Below are 17,918 nucleotides of genomic sequence, written 5' to 3'. Positions count from 1 at the left end.
CTAATTAGAACAAAATTTAATGACAAAACTAATTCCAGATTTGAGAACATGAATCCTAATTATGAATTCTGTTTTGTTTTGTGAATGCCGTGTCTGACGAAGTGGGTATTCACGCATGAAAGCTCATGCTCCAATACATTTGTTAGTCTATAAGGAGCCACAGGACTCTTTGTTGCTTTTTACAGATCCAGACTAACTTGGCTACCCCTCTGATACTTGACACCATTTATTATTGTAACCTTCACTGTGGATTAGAGGGCTTTTTTGTAGCAGAGGTTGATACTCATCTGACAGAATGTATCTGAGAAGCGTTTTCTGACTAATCAAGGGCCATCAACATTGAAGGACTCTTCCTTACTGGAACAATGGGTTTTCTATCAGTGGGACCGTTGCCTTTGGAACTGATAGGAGTGGAGTGGAGGGTGGAGCTTATGTATAGAGAGTCTGAATCCCCCCCCACATCTTGTAGCACATGGGGAAACAGATGACAAAGTTGGTTTTTAAAAGGGATGCTTCTCTAAGAAAGGGATGCCATTCCACTCCCAGAAGCAAGGTAGTCAGGCCAACAAGCCTGGAAACGCTGCCTGGCCTAAGCACTCAAACCAAATCCAGAACTCACAGGGCTGGTGAGATCTGATCAGATGATTGTATTCAGGAGTTTGTTGTTTTCCATGGATCTGTAATGCTCTTGAACTTTGAAATTCTCTTGCTTTACTGTCACTTTGTCCCTGAGAATGTAACTAGGAAACCAGCATTCCTACACCCAGGTGGACTCTAGGCAAGAGGGATGTGTCTAAGCAACTGAGGACTCCAGCGGGATGTGGGCTGCTTTTGAGAGACCAGGGACTAGGAATGGTGATCAGTTTCTACCCAAGCCCAAGGGGCTTAGAATCAGGTGGGATGCAGTGGTTGGATTCAGTCACAACAGACTGGTATTTAACCAGAGAGAAGAACTGGGCCAGGCTGTAACAGTTGGAGCTTGTAATAAATATCCTTGAGGTCCTAAAACGAAACCAGGTTTGATATTTCCTAATATTGCTAATCAAATAATGGCTTTTATAAAAGAAAAAAAAAATCAACCCTTTCAGGTTGTCCTTGTGTTCATGATACATATAAAAAAGAACAAACTCAAGTTTTAAAGAATACTTCAAAGGTAACCTGCAAAGGATCAGTTTTTCTCTTAAAAGTGACTGAAAGCTACATTGTGAAGTTACATATTTGTATCTCAGTGGTTCCATATCAAATGTGCTCATTTCACAAGTGGATAAGTTGTTTTTCTAAGTGCCAGCCTTGAAAACTCAGTCTGGAAACTGAAAGCCAGGCTGCCTTCTTGGCTCTTATATCACCAACAATAAAGATTCTGTAATCAGAACATGGGTAACAATTCTGTTAATGATACATGAATCTGAATGAATCATAAGTCAAAAGTGATTTTAAAATGTATTTTATCCCATAAAGCAGATAGGAGACTGTATATGTGCAGGGAAGCAGATCTGTTGAATAAGGGTAGTCTACAGTGCCTGCATTGTGCAGGAGGTCAGACTAGATGATCATAATGGTCCCTTCTGACCTTAAAGTCTATGTGTCTAATGACCACACTGCTATTTTTAGTGCATTAGCTCAAGCAGAACTAGTGTGAGTCTGTGTGCCTGGGTGGGAAGTGCGCTCCCAGTTGCAGTGGTGACATATCTTAAAAGGGTATCATTTTTCCATAGGTCCTGTGTACATTTGAGAAACTTGCACCAACATGTAATACATGAATATAGCTACACTCAGTGGTGAGCTGGAGCTGGTTCGCACCAGTTTGCACAAACCAGTTGTTAAATTTAGAAGCCGGTTTAGAACTGGTTGTCCTGTCCGGCCTGTCTGAGCTCCTGGCGGGGGAGGCTTCCCTGCGCCCCCCCTCGCAGAGCGTCAGCATGCCCAGTGCTCTGGACTGCTCCTGGGCAGCTCTGCAGCTCCTGCCATTTTGAGCAGCATGGTAAGGGGGTGGGGCTGTGAGCTCCAGCGGGCCATGCAGCATCCATACACGCTACCCTGAGCAGCATGGTAAGGGGGCTGGGCCAGGTCTGGGAGGATGGGTTGGACGTTTTGCAATCAGTTTAGACCAGAACAAGCTATGTTTAGCATCATGTCAGCTAACCTGTGTTCCGTAAACACAAGAATGTTTTCTAATGTTGACAAGTCCTAAGGGGCAGGGAGCTGTTGGAGGGGGCGGAGGTTTTGGGGGGACAGTCAGAAGATGGGGAATGGGGGAGGGTTGGGTAGGCGTGGGTGTTCCGGGGGTCTGTCGGGGTGGTGGTCGATGGGGTTGGGGCAGTCAGGGGACAGGAAGTGGGGTGAGTTGGGTAGGGGATGAGGTCCTGGGGGGCAGTTAGGGTGGAGGGGGTCTCGGGCTTATACTCACTGGGCAGTGCTTAATAACCATTTCCCTACCGGGTCTTCGGTGGCACTTCAGTGACGGGTCCTTCAGTGCCACCGGAGACCCAGTGTGAGTGAAGGACCCACCACCAAAGACCCGGAGCGAGTGAAGGACCTGCCGCCGAAGTGCTGCCGAAGACCCGGAAGGGAACCAGTTATTAAGATTTTTGGCAGCTCATCACTGGCTACACTATTACAAAGCAGAATGTAAATGGGCTATGTGATGTAAAGAGGGGTTTTCACTGTTAGATGGGGTGGGATCTGAGTTACTACAGAGAATTCTTTCCTGGGTGCTGGCTGGTGAGTCTTGCCCACATGCTCAGGGTTTAACTGATCACCATATTTGGGTTCGGGAAGGAATTTTCCTCCAGGGAAGATTGGCAGAGGCCCTGGAGGTTTTTCACCTTCCTCTGCAGCATGGGGCACAGGTCACTTGCTGGAGGATTCTCTGCACCTTTAAACCACGATTTGAGGACTTCAATAACTCAGACATCGGTTAGGGGTTTGTTCCAGGAGTGGGTGGGTGAGATTCTGTGGCCTGCCTTGTGCAGGAGGTCAGACTAGATGACCATAATGGTCCCTTCTGACCTTAAGTGTATGAATCTATGAAACTTAATCCAGTGAACTGCCCCAAGATAAGCAGTGCAGTATAGTACTTCTGTATATTAAGGGTTAACTCTATATTAAGGATCTAGTTACATTGGTGAAAATTACTTTTATGTAGACAGGCCTCAGGGCTTGTCTATATACAAAAAATATTCAAGAATAATGTACCGGTAGGTTATGAATAGCTATTCTGGAATAACTATGTGTGGACCCTCTTATTTTAAAATGAGTGCAATTGTCAGATTTTGCTTAATCCACTTCCAGAGTCGATTAAACTAACTTGGAAAAAGGCACTTTACTTCTGGGCTCAGTGTGTCTGTGCATGCAGTTCTTCTGGAATAGGTATTCCAAAGTAACTCCATGTGTAGGGAAGCCATACATCACTTTACAAAGTAGGACTTATGTTGTAAAGTGAAATCCTGTAGGCTCTTTCTATGTTTTTTTTTTTAAAGTGCAGAGGTTTGCCCTAGTGTATTGGCCCAAAATGTATTCTCTCACTCCCTCAATCTGTTAGCCATTTTGCAGCCACCCTCCACCTCCTGGTGGCTGCATCTCATTGTGGTAGCATAGATATAGTTTACAAAGAGCTTTGAGATTAAAGGTATTACTGTAAAATCATTATCTCCCAGTATAGATTCGGTATTATACATAATGGGCCAAATGCACCACTGGTGATAGCAGGTATGACTGCACTGATTTTAGTAGTTTAATCTGCTTACAGCAATGGTGAATTTGCCTTAACATTATCATTAATATAGTGGGTGCAATTAGATTTTGAGCTAGGAGTGAGAAATGGCCTGATAATGAACAACCTGCTTTTCTCTGTACACAGCCTTTGGACTTCAACCAATAGCTTTACAGTTCCTAGTAATGCAAATGTAACATAAATGGCCCTGCCAGACAGTACTAATCTACATTAACATTTAGAGAAGTATATTTAAAAAACCTATGAATCCTTTGCTTATCCAGAATAAGTCTGATGTACAGTACACTTCTCAGGATCTTTCATGCAGATTAAGTGGCTTTGATTTAATATCTGGCTGTTTCATTTGTCACAACTTGACCACACAGCCTTTTATCTGCAGGATGATACTCTGTGCGGAGGATTACCCAGAAGAATTACTAAAACTTTAAATATGCTACACTGAGAGAGTAGATAAGGGTTGAAAACTAATAAAATCTTTTTTTTTTAAATCCTGCTAGACCGTGGTGAATTCATATGGGTTCTCTGAAATTATTTTTTATTTCACCCTGACATTTGGGGGTGGGAGGAGGGGAGAGTCCATCTTGGTTGCTCGTTGTCTTAGATTCTAATATTTTATAAAATACAAAGAGCCACCTAACCTCTCCATCATATTTTATCCTGGATGATAATTCAGTTGAAAACTACAGAATACAGTGTTTCCTGTGCCACTTCCACCAGGCTCTTATATTATTGTAACTCATAATTTTTCACTCTCTCGCAGGTTATAAATAACTCAGGAGGATCATCATCATGATAAAGCAGATTGCTTTTTGAAGGATAAAATTAGTCACCAATCATATTTACATTTCCTAGGAGGATAAGTATAATGAAGCAAGACTGTGGTTTTCTGGGCATGATCCCAATTTATTTGCCACTATAATTATGTGCTCTTTGAGTTAGTGTATGTCCTCTATTTGTGTGCATGTTTTTTTTTTTGTCCACTGATAAACTGTTGAATCTGAATGAATGACATCTCAATTTCAGCTAGATATGACATTGGGACAGTCCTATTAATCTGATCCTCCGATAATCCTTATTAGTGAGAGCAATACATTATCTTTCCTAATTGCTATATCAAGCTTCTTAGACAGGAAAATAGATAATGTAGTTAAAGCTTCAATTCCTTTTGGAGGTTGACTAGTGTAAATATGTACTGGATTAACACTTCACTGTTTCTTTACTAATTTATCTTATTTCAATACCTTTGGGAAAGAGTTTCTCTGTCAGGCTACTGACTGTAGTTTTATGAAAGATACACACTTACATTTGGGTCCCAACCTGAGTAAGTCATACACATGCTTAACTTTTAAGCAAATGGGACTACTCGTGTGCTTAAAGCTAAGCAAGTACATAAATCTCTGTGGAATCAGGGCTTTAGGATGTGACGCAGCAAAACAATTTTTCCCTGTCATGTCAGGAATTCTTTTTCTGAAAAAATCAAGAGCCATTTGACATACAAGTACCAACCTCCATTTTGTTCACCTCACAAGCCATAGTATAGTAGTTACAAACAGAATGAAGCACCTCCACATGCTCTTTGCTAATGCATGTAAACTACTTCAAAGTAGCTGAAGTAGAATGGAGTGGTTGTAAAATAATCTACCAATTGTGATGAGTTCAGATTTTCCACTAAATAAAAATAGTGACATTTGAGGGTAAACTCAGTTGGATCACATCTTTTTCAGATTCGTTTTTAAAATTACTTGGCATAAATTTGATTTTTCTCGTCGTGTCATATCACATTTTAAATCAATATTTCAGGCTTACAGCCAAGAAAAAGGCTGAGAGCTAGACTTCCTAAAATTAGTGGACAAGGACCACCCTTCTCACACTTTTATATACTGATACATAGATTTTTAGAGTAGATTAATGGTGTGAAACTCATACCAGCACCAAGATTATATATTACAACCACAGGTTTATAATATATATACTTTATATTTAAATTAGATATTACTGTTATATGTTCTTGTACAACCTTGATGTGTTGGTTGATATATTTAATATCATTAACTTTTTAAAATAATTGCTTGTGTTTTTTCAAAAATAACTAGTATTTCTTTAAAAAATACAAAATCTGTCTAATATCTGGTTTGTAGACCCTAGCACATTTTCGACATGAAAGACTTGAGTAACAGTTTTAATATTTGTATTCCGTCATTTAGATATGCACTCATGTTCATCCACTAAGTAAAAGTGCTGATGCTGGAAATTATCTAATGAGGCCACTAACATCTGCATAGTCCTTGATTTCTACTTACAACAGAACCATCTTGCAAAGTGACAAAGAAGAAAGGGATACAACATTAAAATAAAGTTTAGTTTAATTTTAAAGAGAAATTAGATATTACCGATAAACAATAGAATAAAAACACTACTGATTATGTCTATTATTGTTGATTTGTCACTTGGGTAGTATCAGCAGTGCTAGTTGCTCTGTGCTGTTTGGACTTCCTGGGATGTGAAAGGTCAGCTAGGCAAAGAACCAACATCCACGGACCTAAACAACGGTTGCATTGAGATGATTTGACAAGCTGGTCCTCTTCTCTGGTGACTGTCATCTTGGTCTCTAAACTTTTCCTTTAAAACAAAATTAATTTTTTTGTTTTGTTCTTATGGTTGCAAAGATGACCTTTAGAATGTGAAATCTATGTAAATCAATGCAGTGCTATCTAACCAAATTGATAGCCTGAAACAAAAGCTCTGAGAGATATGAAAAGCCCCCATTCATCTGAACGAGATGTTAACTTTGAACATTTGTCAACATTATTAGGTATTTCACTGCTGAGAAGAGGAGATAGGGTATCATGCTATGATAATCTGTACAACATGTTCAGAGTAAGGTCATCTAATTTTAATGGCATAAGTGAGAAGAGCTTTAGAGACAATAACCACTTTTTTTTCCAGTCTGCTCATGGGTGTACAGGTCCAGTTGACTGATGTATCTCAGCTTTTTGGAGTTTGGTAAAAAACAAAGACTTTCTACTGTCAGAGGCTTGAACAAAAATAGTTAAATATTTCCTTCAGCTTGGTTTCAAAATGACAGCAACCAAAAAAGTGGCCTTGTACAATGAAAGATTTGTAAAGTCAAGAGTGCTTTTACAGTTAGTACTGTCTATTTCAGGGGAGAGCACACTATGGCCCGCACGCTAGATCCAGCCTGTCAGGGCTTTCGATCCAGCCTGCGGGATTGCCAGTCCCGTGGCATAGCGAGGCTAAAGCAGGCTCCCTGTCTGTCCTGGCTCCTTTCGGGAGGTGAGCAGAGTGCTCCATGTGCTGCCTTCACCACCTGCAGTTCTTCTGCCTCAAGCTACTTCTCAGCAGGAGCCCAGTCTGAAGTATCAGTAAAATGTTCCCTCCCTGAGAGATACATAAACACCATTCACTGAATGAGGCATTATCTAATGTTGATCTCCACACAGCTGGTGACATGACATGTTTTTGTGCATTAACTGTTATCCTGTGTACCTTTGCTATCTGAGTTGGGCCAAATCTTGCTGTTGAATAGGTTCATTATTATCAGTTAAAAACAACTACAAAAAGTCTTAATTTAATTAAGAGGATACATGACTCTATCTAAGGAACCACACAATTTTGTTGTAACCCCTTGTCCACCTTTCACCCCCTCCACTTACTTTGCTTTTTCTTGTCTATTTGTCAAAAATTGCCCTCAGTAAGTACAATACAAATTTAGATTGTAAACTTCGCAGCACTGACTGAGTCTTCTATGTGTTTTGTAAAGAGCCTAACATTTTTCTGGGTTCAGTGTAACAATAATACATATACCTCACATTGCCTATAGTTCTGTGTATATGTGAAGGTAGAACTGGGTCCTTAAAATGTGTACTCTTCAGAGTTAAAACAACGAGGAGTCTTTGTGGCACCTTAGAGAATGACAAATTTATTTGGGCATAAGCTTTCATGGGTTAAAACTCACTTCATCAAATCACTTGATTTGATAGGAATAAACAGTATGGGCATATATAATATAAAAAACATACTTCATTCTCCCTGTGGACTCAAGAATATCAAAGTATTTAAAAAAATCAAACCAATCTTACCAAAACATTATTAAGAAAGAGCTAGTTTTTAATTACTGTTAAAATGTATAAATAAGTAACTACGTATTAAGTCCAATATTATACTTGGTGCTGTATAAGACACAAAATACAGTCAGTCTGCCCCAAAGAGCTTACAATCTAAACAAGGCAGACATAGACTGGACAGGATGGACTATTAAGTCTGGAAGAAGGAAAGACTAAATAGCTATTTTCTTGAGTTATGTGGAAATGAGTCTTTTGTAAGATGTGATTTATGTCCATGTTTATGATTTGAGTTTTGTCCATGTTATATTGTAATAAACAATTTTGTAGTTCTAGTGAGGTGTGGTTCAGGTGCTTGGCTACAAGCCCAGAAGTCATGGTTTTGAGTCTTGCTTGATACAATGCTACTTCCAGTCCACCCAGCTGTAAGTGAGTACCTGATCCATTGGGTTGGGGAGTGAAAGGTAGTTGGATGTGGTGCTAGCTACATAACTCCCTTGTGTACCACTGGATATGGAAACTGATGTGCCTTAACCTTGTCAGCCCAAAGACCTAAATACAGCTTCCGGAGGACTTTGATGTGTTTTTGTTTCATTTTTAATAATTCTAGTTTCCCAGGTTGTGGTCTCTTCCCACTCATATTCTCCCTTGGAAAATATCTTTTTATGTCTCAGGCTATCCATTCTCACATGATGCCACAGCACAACTGGCTGCTGAGCTCTGTGCCTTTGTCCTCACACACAACTATTTCAAATTTGATGACAATCTATATCTCCAGATCAATGGCACCAGTATGGGCACTCGCATGGCCCCACAATATGCCAATATTTTTATGGCCAACCTGGACAACGCTTCCTCAGCTCTCGTCCACTCCCATCCCTTCTCTGCCTACGCTACATTGATGACATCTTCATCATCTGGACCCATGAGAAGGAGACTCTGGAAAAATTCCAGCACGATTTCAACAGCTTCCACCCCACCATCAATCTCAGCCTGGACCAATCTACACAGGAGGTCCACTTCCTAGACACCATGGTGCAAATAAGTGATGGTCACATTAACACAACCCTATACCAAAAACCTACCGACCGCTATGCCTACCTTCATGCCTCCAGCTTCCATCCCGGGCACACCACACAATCCATTGTCTACAGCCAAGCACTGAGGTACAACTGCATCTGCTCTAACCCCTCAGACAGACCAACACCTACAAAATCTCCACCAAGCATTCTCAAAACTACAATACCCGCATGAGGAAATAAGGAACCAGATCAACAGAGCCAGACATGTACCCAGAAGCCTCCTACTGCAAGACAAACCCAAGAAAGAAACCAACAGGACTCCACTGGCCATCACATACAGTCCCCAGCTAAAACCTCTCCAACGCATCATCAGGGATCTACAACCCATCCTGGACAATGACCCCACACTTTCACAGGCCTTGGGTGGCAGGTCAGTCCTCGCCCACAGACAACCTGCCAACCTGAAGCATATTCTCACCAGTAACTGCACACCGCACCATAATAATTCTAGCTCAGGAACCAAACCATGCAACAAACCTCGATGCCAGCTCTGCCCACATATCTACACCAGCGACACCATTACAGGACCTAACCAGATCAGCCACACCATCACCGATTCATTCACCTGCACGTCCACCAATGTAATATACGCCATCATATGCCAGCAATGCCCCTCTGCTATGTACATCGGCCAAACTGGACAGTCTCTACGGAAAAGGATAAAGGGACACAAATCAGATATTAGGAATGGCAATATACAAAAACCTGTAGGAGAACACTTCAACCTCCCTGGTCACACAATAGCAGATCTTAAGGTGGCCATCCTGCAGCAAAAAAACTTCAGGACCAGACTTCAAAGAGAAACTGCTGAGCTTCAGTTCATCTGCAAATTTGACACCATCAGCTCAGGATTAAACAGACTGTGAATGGCTTGCCAACTACAAAACCAGTTTCTCCTTCCTTGGTTTTCACACCTCAACTGCTAGAACAGGGCCTCATCCTCCCTGACTGAACTAACCTCGTTATCTCTAGCTTGCTTCTTGCTTGCTTATATATATCTGCCCCTGGGAATTTCCACTACATGCATCTGACGAAGTGGGTATTCACCCACGGAAGCTCATGTTCCAAAACGTCTGTTAGTCTATAAAGTGCCACAGGATTCTTTGCTGCATTCTCACATGATTTCCTCTTCTACCTCTCCTTCACTTGGCCTGGTCTACAGGAGGAAATTGTACTGACTTTAACTAAAATGGTTTCTAAATTGTTTTAACTCATTTTAAATTGTAACTGTTAAAACAGATTTAGTTAAATTAGTACAATTTTCTTTCATAGACAAGGTAGTTGCCTCTGTCCCTACTACTTAAGGCTGTTCTTTCCAGTGTTTTTGTTCAGATTTAATTTCCTCTTTCTACCTGATACTTGGGCTTGATTAACCATTAGCTCCAGGTCTCCAACAGGGCTGGCCTTTCCCCATTCCTGTCTTGTCTGAATAATCTAATTCATTTTCACTTTTTAAAAAAATGCCTTTTTGATAGCAAGAAAATCAACTGAAACGCCAATATTTTTATTTTGAGTTATCTGAATTACAAAATGACTGAAATCAAACCTGTCATAACTCAGCCTGCAAAGTAAAATTGCAGCTGAAGTTAGTGACTGAGAATAGTCTAATTCTGGAAGAGCAAAGAGAGGACCACATTTCACCAACTTGGGACTGCTAGAGAAATACCTGAGATCCTCAGACTTGGAAGAAAGGAGACTTAGTTATTGATAGTAGCACAATGTACGCAAGAGCAAGTGGTACGAAGTTGCCACATAGATCACATTACTAATTCTAGAATGACTTTGTGTCAGATTTTAAGGAAGGGCCTGTATATTCTAACTTCTGACAATATAAATTGTACAGTATTTTAGTACAAGACAAATAGCAACAGCCCAGTAAGGTATAGAGGATTGCAGGGTTGAACAATGCAAATTATTAGAAAGGTATATTTTTAGTATCTTGATCATGCCTTTAATATGTAGTTTTCTAATATACAAGTTAAAATGATGTTACATTGTTAAACTCAGCAGCTCTTCTTTAGTTAACTGAATCTTGCTTTTGGAAAATCAGATTTGATATTCATCATAATATAGTGAGGAAGGGAAAGCAAGTTATTTGATATTGATCAGAAAAGCAAGTTTACCTAACCACTTAGAAAATATCAATTATTAAAATAACTAACTAAAGTAAAAATCACACACACATGATTTTAGAAGGCCTAATATGGAAAATATTTATAATTTATTTTTAGAGGAAAAATATGGGTGTAGCCAATGACATTAAGAGAATAGAAATATGAAACACCAAAATATAACCAGACAAATGTATTTTATATTCATGTGAAGAAAACTTGGAAAATGAATTATTTTATTTGAGCACTGTCCAAAAATAGAAGAATGTGTTGTGGTCCTTGCCCAAAATTAAACTGAACATGGAGAATTCAGTTCATAGCACCATTTCAGCAAAACACTTAAATTACATGGGTAATCTGACTACACACATGCTTACAGTTAGGCATATGTTTAAATGGTTTGTGGAATACAGACTATATAATCAGTCAGTTTAAAGGCCAATCTAGAATTCTGTCCTCACTCATGTGCAACCCAAAACTGAATTCAAATAAATGGGGGAAATAAGTCTGTAATTTGATCCAAAAGGAGGATTTCAAAATGCTCTACTTGTCCCTGCCTTATCTATTCAGAGCCAAGTTATGTTATGCCTGAGTGATTTTTTTTTTAGAAGGGAAGTTGTTAAACAGTTTGTATACAAAGACATAATGCAGGTGCCCCTTTTGTATTATGAATTGTTTTGAACAGCTTTAAACCTGCATTAGTTTTTTCAGTAGAAACTTTAAATTTGTCCCTATCCTTCCTGCTACAGGTTTTTCAGATTTACAAAGTTTAAAAAACAGGACATCAGTGTGGCTCCCAAGCTGTCAACTATCAGTATCCACAGGGTTTTGGTGGGAGAAGAGATAAGTTGGCATGAAGGTGAGGAAAAAGAGCACTCTTCCTGGTCAACTACGTTCATCCTTTTCAAAATGGAAAAATTAGGACACTTTACTTTAAAGGGCAGGTTGGGAGAAAACAGTACATATCTTTCTAGGATTTCTTTATTGTTCTTTCCCAGTCTCAATCACTTCTCTATCTTCTCCATACCTTAATTCACTTACAACATCAATTCCTTCCACTCATGCAAAATCCTGTCAACCCAATGTATACACCTTCTGGGACAGATGCCCCCCTAAACCTCTTGCTCTTGACCAACAATCCCCTCCAGGCTCAGAACCCTTTCTACTTCCACCCAACCTTGAGATTTGGAAATCATTCCCCAGGATCAGAACCCTTTCTCTTCCACCTGAATTTGCTGCCTTTAGAGTCTGAAATCTCCTGACCCCTCGTCCCAAAATCAGACTCAGAAGAACCCTTCCCTCACACCTGGACCCCACTCCCTCTCACCAAGGGTCCCATAATTTAGAGTCACTTCTCTTCCTCCTATCCTTCTTTTACCTAGGGAACAAGTAGCTGAGACAGCAGACACAAACTGGTTGGATGAAGCTGGGAATATTGCAGAGGTTATAATCTGTTTTGAAGGGGCTAATTTGAATTACCATCACAGAAGCCTATATTCCCTGCTCTGCACTTGCCCGCTTTGCGGCCAGCAGCCTACTTGCTGTTAGGCCTCCTGGTAAGGCTTCAGGCCTGCCAATTATCACACATCTAGCATGAAACTATGCCTGTGGCAGCCTGGTCATGTCTCACCACAGATCCCCTCAAATGTCACTCTATAGAATTTTCAGCATTTTTATCTATGGGCCATCAGTGGTTACTGTGACAGAGGAACTGCAGGCAGAAGAATGCTACCTCTTCCACTGATGCTGCTCCTTCTGCTGAATCCAAGCCAGCATGCAGCCAGACATGCCAAACCCATGAAAAAAATGCAGAAATTGGGCTAGTTTTTGGCTTGTTGCTTGTTTGGCTTGTAGCTTGTTGCTTCTTCTTTTTTTATCGGCTCCCAGTAAGGGAGGGCAAGTAGGAGCAAAGGGAGGTGAGAGAATCGAAGTGCACAGTGGGCCCACGACAGTTGCAGACTGCATACCGGGGATCTAGTCACATAGAATGTTGGAGTTCTTAGGGATTGGCTTGTTTTGAAATGGGATTAGCTTGATTGTTGGCTTATTATGAAAGTCGGGGTGCTTATTTACTGCATGAAAGTTGGCCACTGTGCATCCAGCAGTTGGAAAGAGAAGCCACAGGCTGATGCAGGAGTTCTCAATATCTGTAGATATGTAAATAGTTAAGGTGCCAATGAATGGTGCTCAGAATACATACAAGTTTGAGCATTGGCTTGCTAAACCCAGGGTTCTGAGTTCAATCCCTGAAGGGGCCATTTGGGGATTTAGTTGGGGATTGGTCCTGCTTTGAGCAGGGAGTTGGACTAGATGATCTCCTGAGGTCCCTTCCAACCCTAATAATCTATGATTCTATGAATAGTTCTTGGGTGTTGTAGGACTGATAAAACGTACTGCATGCTGCAAATGGCATCCAGTAGCAGCTCTTTATTCAGCAACTAACAGAGGAATCTGCAGCCTACTGCTCCAGCTCCCACCACCAAGGGAGGTTAGTAAGAGAAGAAGGTCCAGGGCAAGAAGGAGGGAAGAGAGACTGGGTTAAGCAGGTAGGGGCAGAGGATGGAGGATAAAGACTAGGGCCAGGTCTACGCTAGACTTAAATCTGTATAACTATGCTGTTCAGGGGTGCGAAAAATCCACACCCTTGAGTGATATAGCTATACTGACCTAACCCCTGTATAGATAGCGCTATGTTGGTGGGAGGCCTTCTCTAGTTGACATAACTAGTGTCTCTCATGGAGGTGGATTAACTACGCCAACAGGAGAGCATCTTCACTTAAGGGCTGCAGCGACGCCAATGCAGCATTTTAAGTGTAGACCTGCCATAGGTAAGAGTGTGAGGAGCAGAACTGGCAGCAGAGGATGACAGGGAGAAACAGAAGGGGATAGGGCTTAAGTAGGGGAAGCCATTCTGTGTTCTCCTAACCTCCCAGGAGAAACCTTCCCCAGGTTCAGTCCATCAACCCCCTCCAAGCAACTTCACATTCTCTCCAGCCCAGACTCTCTCCAGCACTAGCTCTCCTGACCCTCACCATACTGGCTCCCATGCCCTACCACCTTCTTGTGAGGCGCAGGTTTCTGTTCTTTTTTCCCCTCAAGCCTTCCTGGGAGGAAGGTGGGTGAGGGAAGTGAGGTGTAGGAAAATTCCCTGTGTAGGAAATAGTGACGCATTTGCACTAAGGAGAAATATTGCATGCCACCCATGATGTGTTACAACATTATACATAAGAGCAGGGTAGATGGCCTTGCTGTGGCCAGCCTGACTTGGGAAAAGTGCCAGCTGTCATTGTAGGTCAAGGAAACTACAGCACCTGCCAAAGACGGGTGTGAAACAGTGCTAGCAGTTAGATCTCTGTGGGCAGCAGGTGGCACAGCACCCTGCAGTACAACAGCAGCCACGCAGTGTATTGTGGCAGCAGTTCCTACAGTGTGGCTGACAGCTGGGACCGCAGTGAGGAGTCATAGCCCTGCTCTTCAACACAGAGGGTAACTGCTAAGAGGCTGCCTCATTGTCCCTCTGTCCTGTGCCGTGAGGGAGGCAGGAATCTGGCAGGAAAGGCTAGGGAGGCGCAGAGAGGATGGGCACCAGCATGGCGGGAGAGGTACAACTCGTGGGGACAAGGAGGGTCAGAGCGAAGCACGTGCCTGGTCACAGAGGCAGCTGTGGCACTTCCTGATTCTCTGAGGGGAGTTGTTGGGTTAGCGTTAAGGGGGCCGTGTCCGTGGCTTGTCCCGGCCCAGGGGCGGATACACAACAGGGCACCCCGGGGCCGTGCATCGCCTTCCCCGGGGAATTCATAGGGCAGAGCGAGTAGGCTCCCTCCTCTTAGGCTGCTGGCCTGATTTCTCCCTCCCACCCTGAGGTGAATCCAGCGCCTCCTCACGAGACTGGCGGGGTGGGGGGAAGGGCCTCGGGGATCCCTCTGGCTGCGCGCGAGTCGCAACCGTTAACTCTTAACAATCCATCTCGCCGCGCGCGCACCCCTCCCCCGGCCACTCAGCATAGCCGCCGCCGGAGCCTGTGACCCGCAGCGGCCCCGCCCGCACTGTGTCCTGGGAGGGGGCGTGGCCGCGCCCCTGCCCCATCCAATCGGAGACGCGGTGGGGGGGGATATCCTGCTGTCGGACGCCCCTTCCGCGAGAGGTATGCCTTCAAAATAACCTGGCGAGGCCGGGCCGGCGTGTGTGAGCGGGACGGGGCAGCGGGAGGCTTGTACCGCCGGGGCTGCACGGTAATAAGGGGGGGTCCCGCTCGGCGCCGCGGGATGTTCCCAGCAGCCCCGCAGGGCTAGCGGAGCGGAGTAGCCCCCTCAGGCAGCCGGAGAAGCCACCGCTCCTGCAGCCCCTTCTCTGTCCCCTCGCCCCGGCTGCCTGCGGCTGAGGGAGCCCGCGGGGATGACGCTGAGTGAGAAGCTGGAGACGCAGGGAGTTGCGGGCGCTCCCGACGCGTCTGCTACCCTCTTGCCCTCGCCGGCGCTGCAGGAGCAGCAGGGCGCCCAGGCGGCGGCCGGGGAGCCGAGGCAAGAGACCCGAGAGAGGTGTCCAGGCGGCCAGTCCGCTCTGCTGATGGCGGGTGCCCCGGAGGAGCAGCACGGGGCCGAGCCCCCCGAGGGCGGCTGGGGCTGGGTGGTGATGCTGGCCGCCATGTGGTGCAACGGTGCGGTGTTCGGCATCCAGAACTCGTGCGGGGTCCTCTTCGTCTCCATGCTGAGCGAGTTCGGCTCGCAGGACGACAAGCAGATGGTGTTCAAAACAGGTGAGTGGAGAAGCGCGCCCCCCCACCCCCGCCGCTGCCCTCCGTCCCACTGCTGTGCCCCGTTCTCGCTGCTTCCCGCCACCACTACACGCGAACCCCTGTGTGCATGTGAGACGTCTCTGGCAGTCCCTAGGCTATGTGATGGTTAGGGACCACCTATGTGCGAATCAGTCTCTGAGGGTTGGTCTGTCTACAGTGTTTAAGAGCAAAAAAGCTTCTCTCTTTAACGTGTTGTAAAAACCTGGGCTGGGCAGGATAAGGTAAAAGTGCAACTTACCCTGTCCACACTAGGATTTTATAACATAGACTAATTCATAGAATGTCGGCTTGGAAGGGACCTCAGGACGTCATCTAGTCCAATCCACTATTCAAAGAAGGACCAATCCCCAGACAGATTTTTTTCCCCCCAGGTCACTAAATAGCTCCCTCAAGGATTGAGTGCGCAATGCTGGATTTGGCATGCCAATGCTCAAACCACTGAGCTATCCCTTCGCACATTATAAACAACACATCTTTTTCTTAGTGAAGATATAGAGACCTAATTTGGCAATTTCAATGTCCAAAAATAGTCTTCCCTTGAAACAACAGGGAGCAAAATCTTCCATCTTCAGAGGGAGAGAGATTGTAACTTCTGTCCTTGCTCTAGAAAATGAGCCTTGGGAAAGGAGGTATCTGTGTGAGAGGCAGCAGAGAGAAAATTGCTGGAGGAAGGTGTAGGTATTATAATCTAGACACTTGTACTTATGTTTTTTTGAGTTTTGTTGCATTAGGAAAAAATCTATTTCAAATTATGCTTAGGTGACTGTTATAATTATTTCCCTCACCCTGGCTGATCTAGCAGTGGCAAAATCAACTGATAAATGAAGCCAAAACAGTGTATAGCAGTATTTGAAGTATTTTGAGGTTAGGCTTAGGTCTTGTCTATACTGCAGGCCCTACAGTGGCATAGCTTCCAGAAGTAGATTTTTTTTATTTTTATTTTCCCCTCTATAGGAACGCCAATTTCCCAAGCAATGACAGCAAGGTCAACAGAAGCATTCTTTCCTGAAACTCGCTGTGTCTGCCCCTGGGGTTGGGTTGGCATAGCTGTGGTTCTCAGGAGGTATAGATTTTTCACAACCCTGGGTGTCATAGCTTTTTCAATCCACATTTTAGGTGTGTAGACCAGGCATCAGAGGTTGTGAAGAATTTCTTTAAAAATTTAAATCATATACCTGATATTGGACTCTGAGATATGCAGGATTTTCGTATGCGGGCTTACTGTCATACAGTGAATATTCCTAAAATCCCAAATGCAAACTTAATTTTAGTAAACACTAAAGAAATGCTATTGTCGGACACCTCCAATCACATTCTTTCTTAAATCTGCTGTTACTAAACTGAAATGCTCTATATATAGAAATACGTGCTTTAAAAAAATACTTGAAAGAATAATTGCTTCAAATGAATGTTGGGTTACTGAGGAATCTAAGTGCTATAGCATCACAAGCTGAACACACACAGTCTTCTATTCTATTCCCACTGTAATGAAATCTGTGGTGGTTGTTTTTGGAATGCCATTACCAGTGTTGTTACCCTGCCTTACTAAAATAAGTTTTAGTTAATATAGTAAGAGTCCCACTGAGGAGCAAGCCCTCCAGAATATTCTTGCTGTGTAGAGAGGCCACATGGATCTCTGACTGAAAAATTTGGCAGTGGTCTGGCTCTCTTGACTTTAGGATAATTTGGGACCAAACTGGGATGGAGGGAGAGAGACACTTGTATATTCTTCCTGACTTAGCTTTCTTCTTTTAAATGCTTTAGTGCTAAAACTCATTTGCCTCATTTTTCTTAGCATAGTCTGAAGTGAGTAGGAAAGGCTTGGGGAGTCCAATTAGAAAAGCAGTGAAATGTGAGTTTTAGAATTGAAGCCTAGCCTCCTATTTCTCACGCCAGTGGTAGTAGGGTGTGAAAATAGGAAGAATTCTGGATATCAAGATATAACTACACAATGGAGACTATACCAGGATATCCCCTTATGCTAGTATGTCTACGCTGCAGTTAGACACCTGCTGCTAGCCTGTACCAGCTGACTGGGGCTTACAGTGCTTGGGCTGTAGGGTGGTTTAACTGCAGTATAGATGTTTTAGGCTTGCGCTGCAGTCCAGGGCTCTG

The 17,918-nt window shown here is 43.4% G+C and overlaps 1 protein-coding gene across 3 annotated transcripts in view; it reads left to right on the top strand.

Annotated features, from left to right (window-relative positions):
* Positions 1–15,364: 15,364 nt before the first annotated feature.
* SLC16A10 (solute carrier family 16 member 10) overlaps positions 15,365–17,918 on the top strand; it is a 180,622-nt gene continuing 178,068 nt past the window's right edge. For all 3 annotated transcript variants that reach the window (XM_050951400.1, XM_050951401.1, XM_050951399.1), the window contains exon 1: positions 15,365–15,764. In XM_050951400.1, coding sequence (XP_050807357.1) covers positions 15,404–15,764 — 361 coding nt within the window. In that variant the 5' untranslated portion in view covers positions 15,365–15,403. The remainder of the gene's footprint in view (positions 15,765–17,918) is intronic.

Source organism: Gopherus flavomarginatus, chromosome 4, assembly GCF_025201925.1.
Source record: "Gopherus flavomarginatus isolate rGopFla2 chromosome 4, rGopFla2.mat.asm, whole genome shotgun sequence".
NCBI lineage: Eukaryota > Metazoa > Chordata > Testudines > Testudinidae > Gopherus > Gopherus flavomarginatus.
Note: the sequence above shows the minus strand (reverse complement) of the source record. Positions and strands in the feature narration are given on the sequence as shown.